Source organism: Amblyomma maculatum, chromosome 2 (assembly GCF_055883805.1).
Source record: "Amblyomma maculatum isolate TAMU_Amacu chromosome 2, ASM5588380v1, whole genome shotgun sequence".
Taxonomy (NCBI): Eukaryota; Metazoa; Arthropoda; class Arachnida; order Ixodida; family Ixodidae; genus Amblyomma; species Amblyomma maculatum.
Window position 1 is genome coordinate 58,110,566 of NC_139345.1, and position 15,227 is coordinate 58,125,792.

Consider the following 15,227-nt stretch of genomic DNA (forward strand, 5'->3'; position numbering starts at 1 on the left):
CCATTTATTTTCTCATGCCGTTTCCGCGTAAGCCGAACGATAGCTATGACGTCTAACTTCAGCATTAGACCAATACTGATCCACGACGTAAAGCAAGATGCAGTGACGCTGCTGTCGCCAGGAGGAGGTCAAAGTAGTTACAATCCCCCTCAAAGCAGTTCAGTGATTTAATCCATATATGATACTGCCGCTTCGTGAAGAAAACCTAGGTTGCAATAAGGTATGAAGCGTAACTTCAAAGGGAATTTATTTTTAAAACACCGAAATATGTAAGCGCGGTAGTCACCTCCAAGGTCATCTCAGGCAGGAGTTGACTACCGTAGAAACAGATGCACACTTTGCAACGTATAGAAATGTGTAAAAAAAAATTTCTGAAAAGCTTTCATCATTTCACAGTGTGCTCAATCATGGACACGGTCATTCAGTAGCAGTTGGAGAGTGCTTTGAAGAAGTGCCACAAAATATGCACTGCCATTATGTAGCTAAGTAGTCATGAAAAGTTTTGAAGCTGAACGTACTCCCAAAACACTCCATCAACTAGCTGCTTCTCTAAATCCCTCAAGCTTCTCGTGAAGTCAGATATATGCTGCAGCTTGAGCTAAATTTGCTTACAAGATGGTCGTTCAAGCTACACAGCCCAGACAGCTGCATGAAAAATTCTCAAAAAGCATGATATACGAGAACTGAAGCCAACCGCGGCGCACCATTGCAGTCGACGGCACAAACAGTGAACTACATTCGGCACCTCTGGCATTCCCGAGCGGCCCCTGTGTTTGCAAGCATGTATATTGTTTAATGAAATAAAACAGCGCAAGGAACGGGACAAAACATGAAGCAGTACCAACTAGCCCGGCATCTTGCACTTCCGATGTACATTGTTTGTCTGTAGCACCCTGGTCTCGACGTCACAAAAAACTGCAATATAACTGCCGTTTCTTCACTCATGATCTTTTTAGCACCCTGGTCTCGATGTCACAAAAAACTGCAATATAACTGCCGTTTCTTCACTCATGATCTTTTTGGTTCTTAGCAGGCTGGCTTGAATCAAGTGCATTAAGACGACATAGCCGTCGATCAGCTGTTAAACCCAAAACCGAAACAGCATGAAAAAAAATACGAATTATTTAGCGGCCACAGTAGAATATACTATATGGTGACCCATCACTATTGAAATGCCGCCTTACGCATCATGCCTTACGTAAGCTACACCGCCGTTGGTTTTAAGATGGCAGCAGCGTTTCTTTTTTTTTTTTTTTTTTCAGGTGATATGGTGTCATAACTTTGGAGTGAATGGAACGAACAATTTTCTTGTTGATTAATGCATCTTCTACTGCCAGACAAACGTCAACATAGCCTGAAATACCAAGAGGATCAAAGTTTACTGGTGATCATAATAGGATGGAGTTGTCCTCAGTGTTACTTTAAAACAGCTTCCCTACTGTGTATATTATATTCCTTCACACTGCTCACGCAATCAACAAAACAATGAACTCTGAGTAATCAAATGAGGCATCCAAAACCACACCACAACCATATCAGGAGGAGTAGTTAGTGTGTTCTTGATATTGTCAGAGTGCTGGGAGCAGGGTCATAAAACTGTAAGCCGGCTCAAAAGCAATACTACTGCATCATATTTCCTTCTATGGATATACCAAGGATTTTTTGCAGGACTTTCATTACTTCATGGCTCCTATGGTGCTAAAAATGAAATGACACAAGTAATGCAATCTTCGAATTGCACACCCAGTGGAAGAGAGCAGTTCGCACTAAGCTAAAAAAAAAAATTCATCACACAGTTTCTTAGTAGAAAATGTAGTAAGCACAGATTTTAACAAAAGGCATCAAATAAGATTAAGCATGGTAGCCTTTAGTAGCATAGACTACACGTGCAATGCACCTAGAAAGACGAGAAAATTATAACACCTTAACAAATGCATGCCACGACAAAGGTGGAAAGAAGCATATGCAAGATAAAAGTACCAGCATAAAAGTAAACAAAACGAAGCACAAACCAATGAAAAAACCAAGAAAGCAAAATGTTAAACATTGTTCATTCGTCTTTATTTCCTTTTCATGTCTCAAGACTCTGCCAGAGAAAATGCATGCTTTTTAACAGTATAAAATAAAATTTTTCAAATGAAGACAATGCAGAAGAAAAGAGACCTATGGCAACGTTGAAGTTACCGTAAGCATTCCAGGGCCCACAGCCATGGAGCTTCCACATGCAATTCTTGGAAATGCCACTAAGTAGAACTACACAGATGCAGGTGCACCACACAAATGCAAACCATTGGCTTATAGTAAGCAGGAAAAAAATATTGTGAAATAAAGCGTAAGCTAAAAGAAAAGTAAATGAAGCAATAAAATTTTTTGAGTACTATAGTGATAGTTTAAAGCTTATCATTGTTTTTGTCACAGAAATCCCTGTCTTTTTTTCTTTTATGTCATTGCACATTGAAAATATCACTTTTTTCAGCTACCTGTTGACAGATGCCTTGCTATCTCACTATGAAAATAGATGGTCGGCTCTCTATTGTCGAGACCCTTCAATTCCAATCTTATGAGGATCATATTAAAGGCCAATGTTGTAAGTTTCGTGTTCCTATAAAAAAAAGTTAGAAAGCCTTCTCCAAATTCTGTTCATGTGCTAAATGTGGTAAAAGCCAACTATCTCAGCAAAACGCTTTCAAGGCATAATTTTACTGTAGTAGTATTTAAAAGGTCAAATGTTCAGCAACAACTAACACTGCAATGCACCATTAACAGGTTGGTGTTAATAGCTTAACAGTACTTGCCACCAACTGTAGATGCTTTTATAAAGCATGGCAAAGAACAATTGCCAGCTATAAATTGGCTGCACATTGCCTCTTACTACCACATGCCTCAACAGACTTCTTCAAAACAATGCCTCCGGTAAATCTTGTGATCCTTTTCCATTCTTGCTAAAGATGTCCTTTCTTCAGAGCCTGTGCGCTCCAAAAATGATTAAAAAAAAGGATGAATGAAAAAGAATGTGCTTCCTTGAAATTGTTTACTCATTTTACTCTTCACACTAAAGAAACAGATCTGCAGTCACAAACATTGCGATCAGTGACCTTATGAGGTGTGGCCCTAGCTCACTCAGCAATAGAAGCGAGGAGAATATGAAAAGTTGTGCATCTGACTACCATTCCAAAAAGTACACCTCTCTGCAGTGTGTATCGTGTAACATTCAACTTCTACAAAGAGCAAACTGCACTAACCTCACTGCCAGCACATTTCAGGCCATAATAAACCCGGCTGTATATGATCATAGAGTAACAACCTAGATTCTTTCCACAGTGATATTTATGTTTTAAGGGGGATGTAGCAATTGCAACTATTTTCATTATTAATACATGAGTGTACCAAAATGATACTATATATGCTGGTTTCGAAACTGCATTTGAACTCATGCTAACTGATATAGTTACAATTACATTATTTACAATTAATTACAATTAACACCCCAGCAAACTTATCTTCTATGTATCACATAATTAATAATACAGTGCATGTTTGCAAAGCATTGTTTTGCGCAATAAAGTTATTAGTTCTTTCTTCCAGGTGACAAGTCCTAACATAAATAAAAGTTAAAACTTCAGCATGCACATTTGCATGACAACATTTATTACAAAAGTAACTTTCAAAATATAATGCATGAACACATAAAAAAGCTGAGAACTTTATTGCACTCCTCAACATGTTAAAATTCATACGCAACAAAGAGAGTCGTTCTATGCCATTCGTTACAACACTGGCGATGGGATGAGTGATAGCAATCTCAGAAAAAGCGAGAGCTGTGAAAATGAGCCTTCAAGTTTATTCCCTCGTCTGCCTCGCTTATCACTTTGTGTACTGCAGCCAATAGAATTTCCGATCTTCTGAGCTCCTGTACATCATAATATCAAAATGGAATTTTTTCCAAACTGGGCAATTCATTTGCCATGTCCCCCCATGTTGCTGCTTCTCCATGAACTAGAGGAATAAAAACATTTTGCTGTGTGCATAGAGGAACAGAAAAGGTAATAGGAATAATTCAGTATGCTAACTTCATGCTACTGTGAAAAACATGTAGACTGAAAGTACTATTGCCAAGTTCCACTTACAATACATTACATGCATATGAGCGACAAAGCTGAGGCCAGTAATAGAGCTAACTGTTAACTTTTAGTGAAATGCATTGGGCAAGAAGAAGAAACGTAAGAAGACTGCATGGCAAAACACTACCTTTCCGGTGATGCTAAATGCTATATGGAAATTCAAGGTAGATCAAAAGGCACATTAAGAACTTTTACACCGTGAACATGATGGCACACGCAACGTAATATACTAAGAACACTGGCAGTGCAGTGTGAAGAAATGAGAGACTAGCATGGGCTTCTGTACAGTGATGAACATAGGATCCCCCATCTTCTCACAAATGTAGGAACAAGCAAAATAAAAATGCTTGCGACATTCTAACATCATGCATGAGTAAACCACAACAACCCTTAAAGGCATACTATAGCAGGCTAGCAGTTTGCAAAAGCGTAACGAACACATTCCACCTAACGCAAGCAATAAATACAGCATGTGATATAGCTCTGAATGACAGACCTGAGTGCAACTTTGATTTGATCGCCAAAATGAGCAACATATACAGAAGTAACCATTTAAAAGAAATTAAGTTCATCCCATTCAGATTCTTGTGAAATATAAAATACCTCCCATATATCATTCCCATCCCGTCTACACTTGTATGAATTCCACAAACCAGTCTACGAACTGAAACCTAGAATCGGAAAAAGAAAAACAAAAGCAAAAATTAAGCTCAGCTTTTCAGAAACCATTGAAAAGCTAGCAGCCAAACATTTTGCGGAAGCAGCCTATGCAGTTGAGAGGGAGCAGAATATACAACTGGCTAATCGTAAGAATCGATTTATGAAGCTTCCACAAAGCAAGCACAATGAAATAGCAAAACATCTCGGCTCAAATCCGTTAGCAAAGGAAGGTGGCATGCTGCAAGCAGAATGGTAGCACATCTTGGGACCACAAATCTACTCCGAGGATGCTAAAAGCTTTGAATAGTATTCCCAACAATGTTTCTTCACGACAAAATTTTGCCGACACATAGGGCCAAATTTTAAGAAGTTTCTTATCTCAGTGAGGATGTTTTAGGAATGCCGTGTTCTCCTTCGGTGAATTTATGATTATGCCTTACAAATCATTTGTTATTTAGGGCGTATTTAAAAATCGAACAACTGAGGGCATACCGCTGTTAAGGCATCCTCACTGAGATAGGAGCCAACTAAAATTAGGCCCATAGTCTGGACACTGAGTGATGATGCTAGTCAGCCTGCAGTTAAACTTGAAAGGCCCCAAAATGTAAACAAAAGAAATGTCCTAGTAACCAAAGACACAATGCAAAACACTTTGCCTTGCCAAAAAATAAACATGAAGCTCACAAAAGAAGGCCCAAAATGCAAAGCTAGCTGTGGGACTGCCGCAAAGTAAACTTCAAAGCAGTACCTACTTCAGTCTACAGGTAATTCTTCATCACACTGCAAACATCCTGCAATCTCACAGAGACCTATTTACGTTGGCCCACATGAAAGAAATGTTGCGCTAGCATAGCAGCATGCATTTTACGAGTTCTCATCGGTAGCTAAAAGTGAAGCCACCTACTGTTTCCAGGAACAAACAGTAAAATAGATAACACCAGACACTGCTTATTGTTCACACAGAAGAGATCGTAAGCAACAGGCTTGTACCGTGAAACTTCAGAAGCATTAGCTCCAAACAGATGTGAAAGATGACTTCTGTAGAGATCAAAGACATATCTAAATGCGTGTCCAAGTGCTGTGTTATAACCAGTGCACTATTTGTGACAGTCTTTATACCATGAACAAGACCTGCACAAGAGGAGAAACCACTTAGTTAGCCGGTTTTCTTCTCTTTGCAAGAAAGAAGAAATGGCAACAGCTTTCAGGTTCAAGAAAACCACTGCTCAGTAAGTAGATATCATGCCAGAAGCACACCTGTTTGCTGGCAAGCTATGCTATGAATAACAAAAGGCATAGCAAAGTAAGCACAAATGTTAATAGTAGACTAAACAAACATATATATCACATACATGGTTTTCACTGAAGATGATTTGAATACAATCATCACGTAGTGAGATTAAAAAATGTTGGAGAGGCCTTGTAGAGGTAAATAAATATTTCATAAATAACACTTCTCAATGAAGTCCTAAAGCCAAGATTTAGTTTTGTAGTGCACAGCCACAATCAGCACTACTACATGAGGTAACTTTTCCTTTTCTTCCTTTCACAGTAAAACTGCCCAACAAAATACCTTCCGCAACAGATCCCTGATGATGGAAACACGGCAACCATAGAAGCAAGCCACTATTGATGCACAACATGTGCCGCTGATGAGCTATCACATCAAGAACCATTAAAAAGCGCACATTTTTCTTAACTAGTGAGCAATATAACCAACAGTACTGAGCATGTAGTAACAAGCGCTCCTGGTTCACAAGAAAGACAAATCATTAGCAAAACATCACACAGTCACTTTTCACTAGGAGATCACAGTGATCAGTTTTATTTTCGAATAGCCAAATGTAACGAGCAGTAGCCTTCCATCGAATGCTTAGCCAAACCCATCACAGTGAGACAATAGCTCGGCATAAACTTTGAAACACTTAACCAGCCTGCAGATATGCTGCGCCTTTCACGAAGACTTTGTGAAGATGTCATGGTGCAAAGCAAGGTCACAAAAGAGAGATGCCTCGTTTAGTAAATGCAGTGTACATACTATGGTGCTACGTAAAGCGAAGTGTACCTACAACATGGATCAAATGCATTACCTGTGGAGATTCAGAGGGCATGCAGAGCCATTCACTGTATGACAACATTAAATTCAAGGAGACTGCTGTAAGAGTAGGAGCGTTCATTGGATAGACTCAAAAGAGCTACAGCAGTTGAAACTTACGCATGCAAGCAGCCCGATAGAAAAGCACTTGGGTCAATGCTTCAGATCGTGGCTCTCAAAGACGGCCTACCTCAGAGTGTTGCACAGAGAGTGAATGAATTCATTCATAAGTAAGGCACATACATTTCTTCACGCATAAGTGGACAACACTGTGTCAGTTACATTGTAAGTACATCCATATTCTGGGCAAACGAGAATAAAGTAACCGTCTGATATAAACACAGGCAGTTAACGTAGCTTCGACAAAGTTCTTTCAACCCTTTCGGAAGAAGGTGAGTGCTCTCGTGTGATGTGCCGCAAACAAGCATCAAAAAAAAGAAGAAACGTGCTCTCTCATATGCACACACACACGCACGCACACGCGCATGCACGCACGCACACTGTTCTAGTCTAGCACACTGCTGTCCTAACCTTTCAGTCATGAACTCTCCCCAGGCAACTTGCTATTGCAGATTCTTCTCGGCATATTTGGGCATGTGATATTCAGTTGCAGCAACAAAAATAAAAAAACATACAAATGTAAAAAGCAAGATAGGAAAAAAGCACAATACAAATTATCAGCTTCGATAGTCCTAAACCCAAGACCAAGGCTGTGAAGAAGTGATGTTCCAAGACAAGCTGTGTGCTGTTTACAGTGATTAGGCAATGAAGACACAAAGAAGAGCACTAATGTAGGGTAAAAGATTTTCATGATGATCCACTAATTTCCATAGTGTGGTACAGTGCCTTTTAGGTGCAAGTTGCTGCATTGCAAGTAGTCACGTTCACATGCCAATGGACATAAATATAAACATGGAGTTAAACATAACCAGAATGCAAAGCAACATATGCCAATATTTAACACTGCTTGTCACTGTGTAAATGCTACCCCCCCCCCTTCCATGACAAGGAAATAAAATGCTTCATCTATACTGAAAACTGCTACAAACATATACAAGTACACTGGACAATTTGACTGCCTCACACTTTATTTGTGACCTGGGCTAAACCGGTAATGTAGGTAATTAGGCAAACAACAGGCAAAAATAATAGTTCTTGAAATTGCAATACATAACTGCACAAACAGCTAAAACATACTTCCATGCAATACCATATTTACCCAATTGTAAGCTTACAATTGTTTCCTATGGGCACAGCAGCAGATCAACCCTGAAACAGTAACCATGCTGTAGCATCATGGATAATATCTCTTTGCCTTGACTTTATTTGCGGTGCCATGGTTTGGTTTCAAACTTAAGTCCTCCCACACTTCGGATTATCAAATTTAGGAAACAAGTTAGCTTGCAATCATGTAAACACGGTAACTGCTAATGCCTCAGAAAACGTTTGAAATCCGATAGACAACATGGAATGCTCTTGAATAAGCAAGTCAAATGGTTCTGATGACAGCTTGCATCCCCTACTAAATACGTGCACACATTCATTCTTTCCGCAGTATGCCGTATTGAATGACAAAATGAATTCCATACGGCAGCAGGAAAATGGAGACAGGGAGAAACTTGCAAAAAAATAAAAAATTCATTGCCTGGAGCCGGCTGTGAGCACACAAGACTAGATGCCATATTCAAAATTATATCACAGACTCTCGCAATGTGAAGAAACCACAAGCAGCCAAAAGGCACCAAGAAGAGAAAAAAATAAAACAAGTGACATCCTCTACCACCATCTACTTCTCAAACAAGAATAGGTTATGTACTTTGAACAGCATTTCCACTGAGCGAGCCCCTTTAAAGCAAGTGCTGCACTTAAAGCAAGCGAGTTATGCACGTATATATATGTATATACAGGGTGTTTTGTTTTTATTCATGCAGATCTTTTCTCAGAAAAAGGACACCTGCCACGTATACTCTACCTTCATAGCTCACTGCACGAGCATGTCAGGTCCTGCACAGAGTATAAGAAGCCTCACTGTTCCACTTAGGCTTATCATCACTCATCTTCTAAGCAACAGCTCATATAAAGCTGACAACAAAAACCTGATGTTTTCAGGAAATAGGCATTAAAGTGAATTTAAAAATAGCATTCAAACACATGCCCGAAAGTATGTATGCTTGTGACAATCGAGTTCTATTGCTAAAGTGCTATGTGTTAAAGGATGCCAAATAAGTCATTCAGATACTATTTGGAATTGGCCTAAGGTACCTACAGTACGTCTGCCCCCAATCTACTGCTACCATATTTTGGGCGTACTAAGCAAACAATTACAGAAAAACAGAAATGGTCAAGTAACAAACAGTCACACATATATTGCCATTCCTTGCATCACTGTCCATGGGAGATGTTTTAGGAAGACCTCAGACATTAGTGATTGCGACCTTGTCTGAACAACCTTGTCTGAGACCAGGTGGAAAGCAATAATGCCAGCCCATAAATGCCAGCATAATGATCATAAGTGAGCATTAATATTGACATGATGTTAATGTCACCTGACAGTCACAATGCCGACGAGCAAAATCCACCCATCCAGTCAAATTACTACTGCAACTGTTGCCTTCCTGTTCTGGCATGCTCAACGGGCCAACAGTACTACAAAGAGTACATTAATGCAGCCATCATCATCCCTTGACAATATGTCAATACCATAAAAGAAAAAAAAACACCATGTACATACATACAAATATACATAATATATATACAATATTTGCATTTACTATTGTACAAGTTCTATTTTATGAAGGAAGACTGTATTCTACGCGCACACTATAATGCCTAAAACTGATCTACAGCTGCCTATGTACATGCCTTCAGCGACAAACATCCAAAGGCATCCGATGAGAAACAACAATGGAGCATGGGTGGAGCAAGGAGAGGAAATAGGAGATGCAAAACCTCCGAGATCATGTAAAGGTGTGCAGCAAGACACCTGAAGCACCTGTGCAGTACACTCCGAAGGTAAGGAGAAAAAGAGAGGGATAAAGTCTTTAAGGAAGAGGCCATAAAAATGATGGCAGAGGACGCTGTTCTCAAGATCGCAGGTACAAACTTTGGCTTTCCAACAACCAAACAAAAGCTCACAGAGAGAGAGAGAGAGAGACTGCCCTGACGCCATCACGAAGCGCCAAGGGTAGGCAAGCCTCGAAGTACAATGGGTGCCTCCGCCACTCGCTGCATTCCTCCTCACCATCCTGTGAGCAACGCATGCAGCAACCACCATCCTTCCCAACAAGACTGCCTGCATGACATACACGGCCGTGGAAGAAAAATACTTTGCAGCAACATATGGTGCAGCGCATATCACAAGGAACTGAACACAGGCAAGTCCACTTGCTTTCGTTATGTGACCAAGGGCTACAAGGTATGCCTACAGTTAAGCAGGCTGCTCAGAGATGGAAACAAAGCGCTTTATGAGGTTTTCATAGTGACACAATTAATAGCTGTAAATGTTAGAATGAATACAAACAGCAATATGTAAGTGCCACTAGCCTCCGGAGAGAGAAGAAAAACATTGAAATCCCATGGGGACTAATACATTTTCATGGCACCAACCTCAAGGAAGAATTACGATTTGGATGTTTATTCTGTTGACAAAATTAACACGACGCACTGCAATTTGGGGTTTCTGTAAAATCATACATATTTTTTGCATTTTTGACACGAGTAAGGATGCTGGCATTAAAGCTGGAAGTCAATCATTTTCTATGGAATAGAGCTGCTATATGACTATATAAAAAAAAAAGACAGAAAAGCCGAACTTGTTCACGAATGCTAGCAGCTCTATTCTATCCTGCGGTGACATATCTCCTTCCCGTAAGTGGACTGAACATCTTGTTAAATGTATATGTATCAATATCCTTGTTTGCATCAGTCACAATAGTGCCCAGAGTGAGGAGCAATTCTGCAAATATGATGAAGCACCCAATGATTCCTACCTTGAGGTAAGAAAATAAAAGCTATAATTCAAACTGTGAAATGTACTTACATAGCAACTCTTAAGCAACTCCCTGATTTCTGATGAAGATTTCAGATAAACCTGCACACATTTTAACAAACGCTAGCCTTATCAATATTGAATAACTGTGCCAAAATAGTGGTACAACTACGAAGCATAGGTTTCAATAATTAATCAACTCTGCATTACTGTTTCTGGTACATCCCATTCAATCACAACTTTGGTCTCCTTTCTTCTGGGATACTTCTAATGGCTGACTTACAGGATCATAAAGCCAGAACTAAAAAAAAGCAGCAACTAATACACTTGCTGCACACAAAGCAAGCCTAATTGCTACGCACCAAAGCTAGGAGCCTGAGGTAATGGTATGTGTTCACCTTGAATCCATGAGTTTTTTTTTTTTTTTAAAGCTACGCAGTTGAGGTGTACTCTTGTGAGGGTGTAGATTCAAGACCTGAACCAGCTTCGAACGGCAAGCTCAGTGTTTCCTGCAGGTCCCACTGCAGACTGTCACTGCTGAAGACCTACATGGCAGCAGGGACAGTCATCGCGCACCCATGCCAGCAAGCAGCAGCAATGGTGACCATACAACAGATATAAAGGTGTATATAGTGATGAAACGTGTCAGTGTTACCTTCCTAAGCCTATGTCACTGACAAGCAGCATATGCAGTGTAACTTATATGCACACCTGTATTTTGTTAAGTTTAAGTCGTGGAGGCCAGATATCAAAAGCTCTGCAAACTAGGATGAGTGAAGCACACATGACCCAAACACTAGCAGGTCACAGTGTGCAAAGCTCTGACAAGGAGAGTATGCTAAAAAAATACTTACTATGGTTCGCTGTTTCTCTTCTAGGTTACCTAAATTGCCTCCAACAGCCAGAGAATCTTTAAGTAACAGTCAAGCTTACGTGTACAAAATAGCGTACCATTTGTGTAAAAAAAAGAAGAAAATAAGAAAGAAATAGATGACAGGTTTCTATATAACAGAAGAAGAAAAAAAGAATATTACTTCAAGCTATATAACTAAAGCCATTTATGCATGCTGGTAATTGACAAAAAAAAAAAGCAAATTTTCAGCCATATCTATATGCACTAGTATGTTCCTATTTACGTTCTTTAAACCATTTCTTTTTCAGCACTGGTCATCAAGGACAGCAGCAGTTTACTAAGACGGAGTGTGTCTCAACAAAGTGCTGCATCTTCATACTACATTAAACGTATGGCATAATATGACTGCGGGGAACAGAAACAAAAAAAAAAAAGCATTCCTAAGAACTGCTTTAGTGAACCTACACAAATGGAATGAAATGTAATCATAAATGAGTAGCGCTTAGAGAAGAGAAGGTGAAGCTCAATCTTTCACCTTTCCACGGTCAGGCTGGCTGTGCTAGATCTCCCTAAGACATCCGAAGACATTCTCTCCATCAGGTGAAGTCCCGTTGAGCAGTTGTGCTTTGCACAAACACAGGAAGAGAGAAGGCCCTGTGCGATGACAGCAGGAACAAATGTAGACACAGAGGCGGCTCCGTCCCCTTCCTTTGCCTGACACCTTCTTTTTTAGTCCTACCTCCACGGCACACGTGTAGAAGACCTACAGTGGTGCCCAACGACAGCACGGCACAGAGGAGGAATAAACTTTGAAACAACAATTGAAATGAGCAAAGTGAAGGGAGCGCCACATGGCTGCTGCTGCTGCTGCTGCTGCACAAAGTGTGCACACGAAAGACAGAGATTGGTTAGGAGAGTCGGGTGGTGGAGGAAGCCGATGCCACGGCCAAGGCTACGAGAAGACAAGAAAGAAGACAATGGCAGCCACGGCAATGCAGACAATGAGCAAGATGAACGCAACCAGGCACGCTAGCTGGCAGGGACGCTTCTTCTTGGCTGCCTTCTTGGCCAGAAAGCATGACAAAAAGAGAGAAAGGGGCAAGGGGTGAGGAAAGTCATAAGACGTGCATCAGAGAGCTGATATAACTCGGCCATTCTTTCGTGACGAGCAGCAAACTACAGCAAGACAGTCTCAATGAGACCCGCTGTCTGCCCTGTGCCACTTAAAGAATTCCAACCACAATAATGTAGCAGGTAAGGTCAAAAAGTGCAGGTGAAAGAAAGAAGGGTTCGCTGCCTTCTTATCCATATCTTCTCTCTCATGTTTGTGCAAGGCTGCAGTCATTTATATCCAAAAAATGCAGCAAGAATGCAGCAAATACGAAAGTCTTGTGTTGCTGTGTGCAATAACCATTGCTGTATGCAGGAAAAAAGAAGCTTCAGTTCAGCTATTCCCTGCAGCTCACACATGCAGAAGACCACTATACAAATGTTCAGTTCAGTTCAGTCGTTCAGTCGTGTCCGACTCTTCGTGACCCTATGGACCATGTCACGCCACGCTTTCCGGTCTCTCACTATCTTCCTAACATCACGTAACTTCATCTGCAGCGCCTCGAGGATGCCATCTAACCATCGCGTTTGCTGCCTACGCCTTCTCCGGTGACCCTCAACCTTTCCCAACATCAAATCTTTCTCCAGCGACTCCTCTCTTCTCATCAGATGACCAAAGTAGCTGAGCTTTAACTTTAGAATTTGACCCTCCAATGAGCAGTCAGGGTTTATGGTCGACAATATCGACTGATTTGATCTTCTGGCAGTCCAAGGAACTCTCAAGAGTCTTCGCCAGCACCACAATTCAAACACGTCAATTCTTCGGCGGTCAGCCTTTTTCACAGTCCAACTGTCGCATCCATACAATGTTACATATTAGGTTTTGGTTCAGTGAGCCTAATGTCCCAAAGCGACTCAGGCTATGAGGGACGCTGTAGTAGAGGGCTCCAAAAATTTTGACCAACTGGGGTTCTTTAACTTGCAAAAAAATGTGCTCACAAGACGCTATCACAATGCAACACTAGATGCGGCAACAGCTGTTAAAGCATTTCACTTCGCTATATATTGACAAAAGCATTTTAAAGCAGCGTGCACCTATGGATAGAGCACTCTTTATGGTTTCCAACAATTTCTCATTCTTTGAATAGGACTCCTCAAGTCGTCATATCCTCTTTCCGCAACTGTTACTGAGGCACCGGGTATGTATTTCTTCCACTACTGCCATACTCTACATCTTCCATGGTAACCACCTTCCGGCCATGCATTCCTGCATTCTCACCTAACCCTTCTCCTTCCATGGCATGAAACTGTCACTGTCAAACAAACTTTTCTAGGACGGAGCTAAAAAAAGTCATTGTGAAAATTAGTTTGGGGCCTGGGATTCTTGTTAGTCCAGCTGAAAACAACCTAGCTCTAGAAAGGTAGCTCTGTGCTAATCACGGAGACATTGCACACTTCGGTGTTGGGGGTTTGGTTTTGGTTTGTGAAGTTTTAATGTCCAAACGCGACTTTGACTATGGAAGGCCGTAGTGGAGGGCACCGGAAATTTTGACCACTTGGGGTTCTTTAACGTGCATTGACATATCGCACAACACACGGGCACCTTGCTTCTCGCCTCAATCAAAAAGCTGCCACCACGGCCGGGCTTCAATCCCACATCCTTGGGTACAGCAATCGAGCGCCCTAACCACTGCACCACCACAGTAGGATTCAGTGTTGAAGGTTTTACATAGCAAAAATAGAGGTACTACAGCATTTAAGGAGGGATGTGGGGATAAAATGCCAATTTTCATCAAAAAAAAATGTTTTTAAATTTTTGATGTTATGGATTTCGCATGTATTATTTCTCACCAAGTTTGGTTTTCAATTGCCTAATAAAAAACATAAAATTAATTTTTTTGAAAGGTGGGGTGCACTTACCACTGAAAGCGCATACAAATGCCAATTTCAAGACGCAGCCGCATAGCGGTCATGAAACTGAACGCAGAGTGCATCTCAAGTTAATATTGTCACGACTCAAGTCACAGGGAGCCGTGAAGGTACACGTAGCTGAGGACCCGAGAATAAGGTCGGCTTGTAGTTCCAATCACAGAGTCCAGCACCAGTGCGCCACTCGTGCCAACAACCGCTTCGTCGTCATCGGCACCAAGTACGGCTGTCGCGCGGCGCTAGGCACGTGGCAGTATATTTATTTTTAGCGCTCTCTAGCCAAAAGGACATGCTATCGAGAGTACAGCAGACAACTGAAAAGAAAAATAGGAAGAAAAGGCAATACTAGGGCCGCGGAAACAGTGGATTGGCTGGTAAACAGAAATAGAAGCTTGGATTGGCTAAAACATAACACGTAACCTTCAGATGCTGTTTTCGCACCACTGGGAGCCTGGCTAACCAAAGTGCTCGACAAGCTGGAGATGGAATATGGAGCGCACTCAAAGAGGCACGCCCAGCAAGCAACCAAGG

At 41.1% G+C, this 15,227-nt stretch overlaps 1 protein-coding gene across 8 annotated transcripts in view; it reads right to left on the bottom strand.

Moving 5' to 3' along the window:
* Nucleotides 1–1,237: 1,237 nt before the first annotated feature.
* The window catches only part of LOC146198727 (uncharacterized), a 30,652-nt gene continuing 16,662 nt past the window's right edge, over nucleotides 1,238–15,227 (bottom strand). For 2 of the 8 annotated variants that reach the window (XM_084594225.1, XM_084594230.1), the window contains one exon: nucleotides 1,238–10,168. In XM_084594225.1, coding sequence (XP_084450351.1) covers nucleotides 9,686–10,168 — 483 coding nt within the window. In that variant the 3' untranslated portion in view covers nucleotides 1,238–9,685. The other 6 variants (XM_084594228.1, XM_084594227.1, XM_084594231.1 and 3 more) reach the window with 6 other exon arrangements.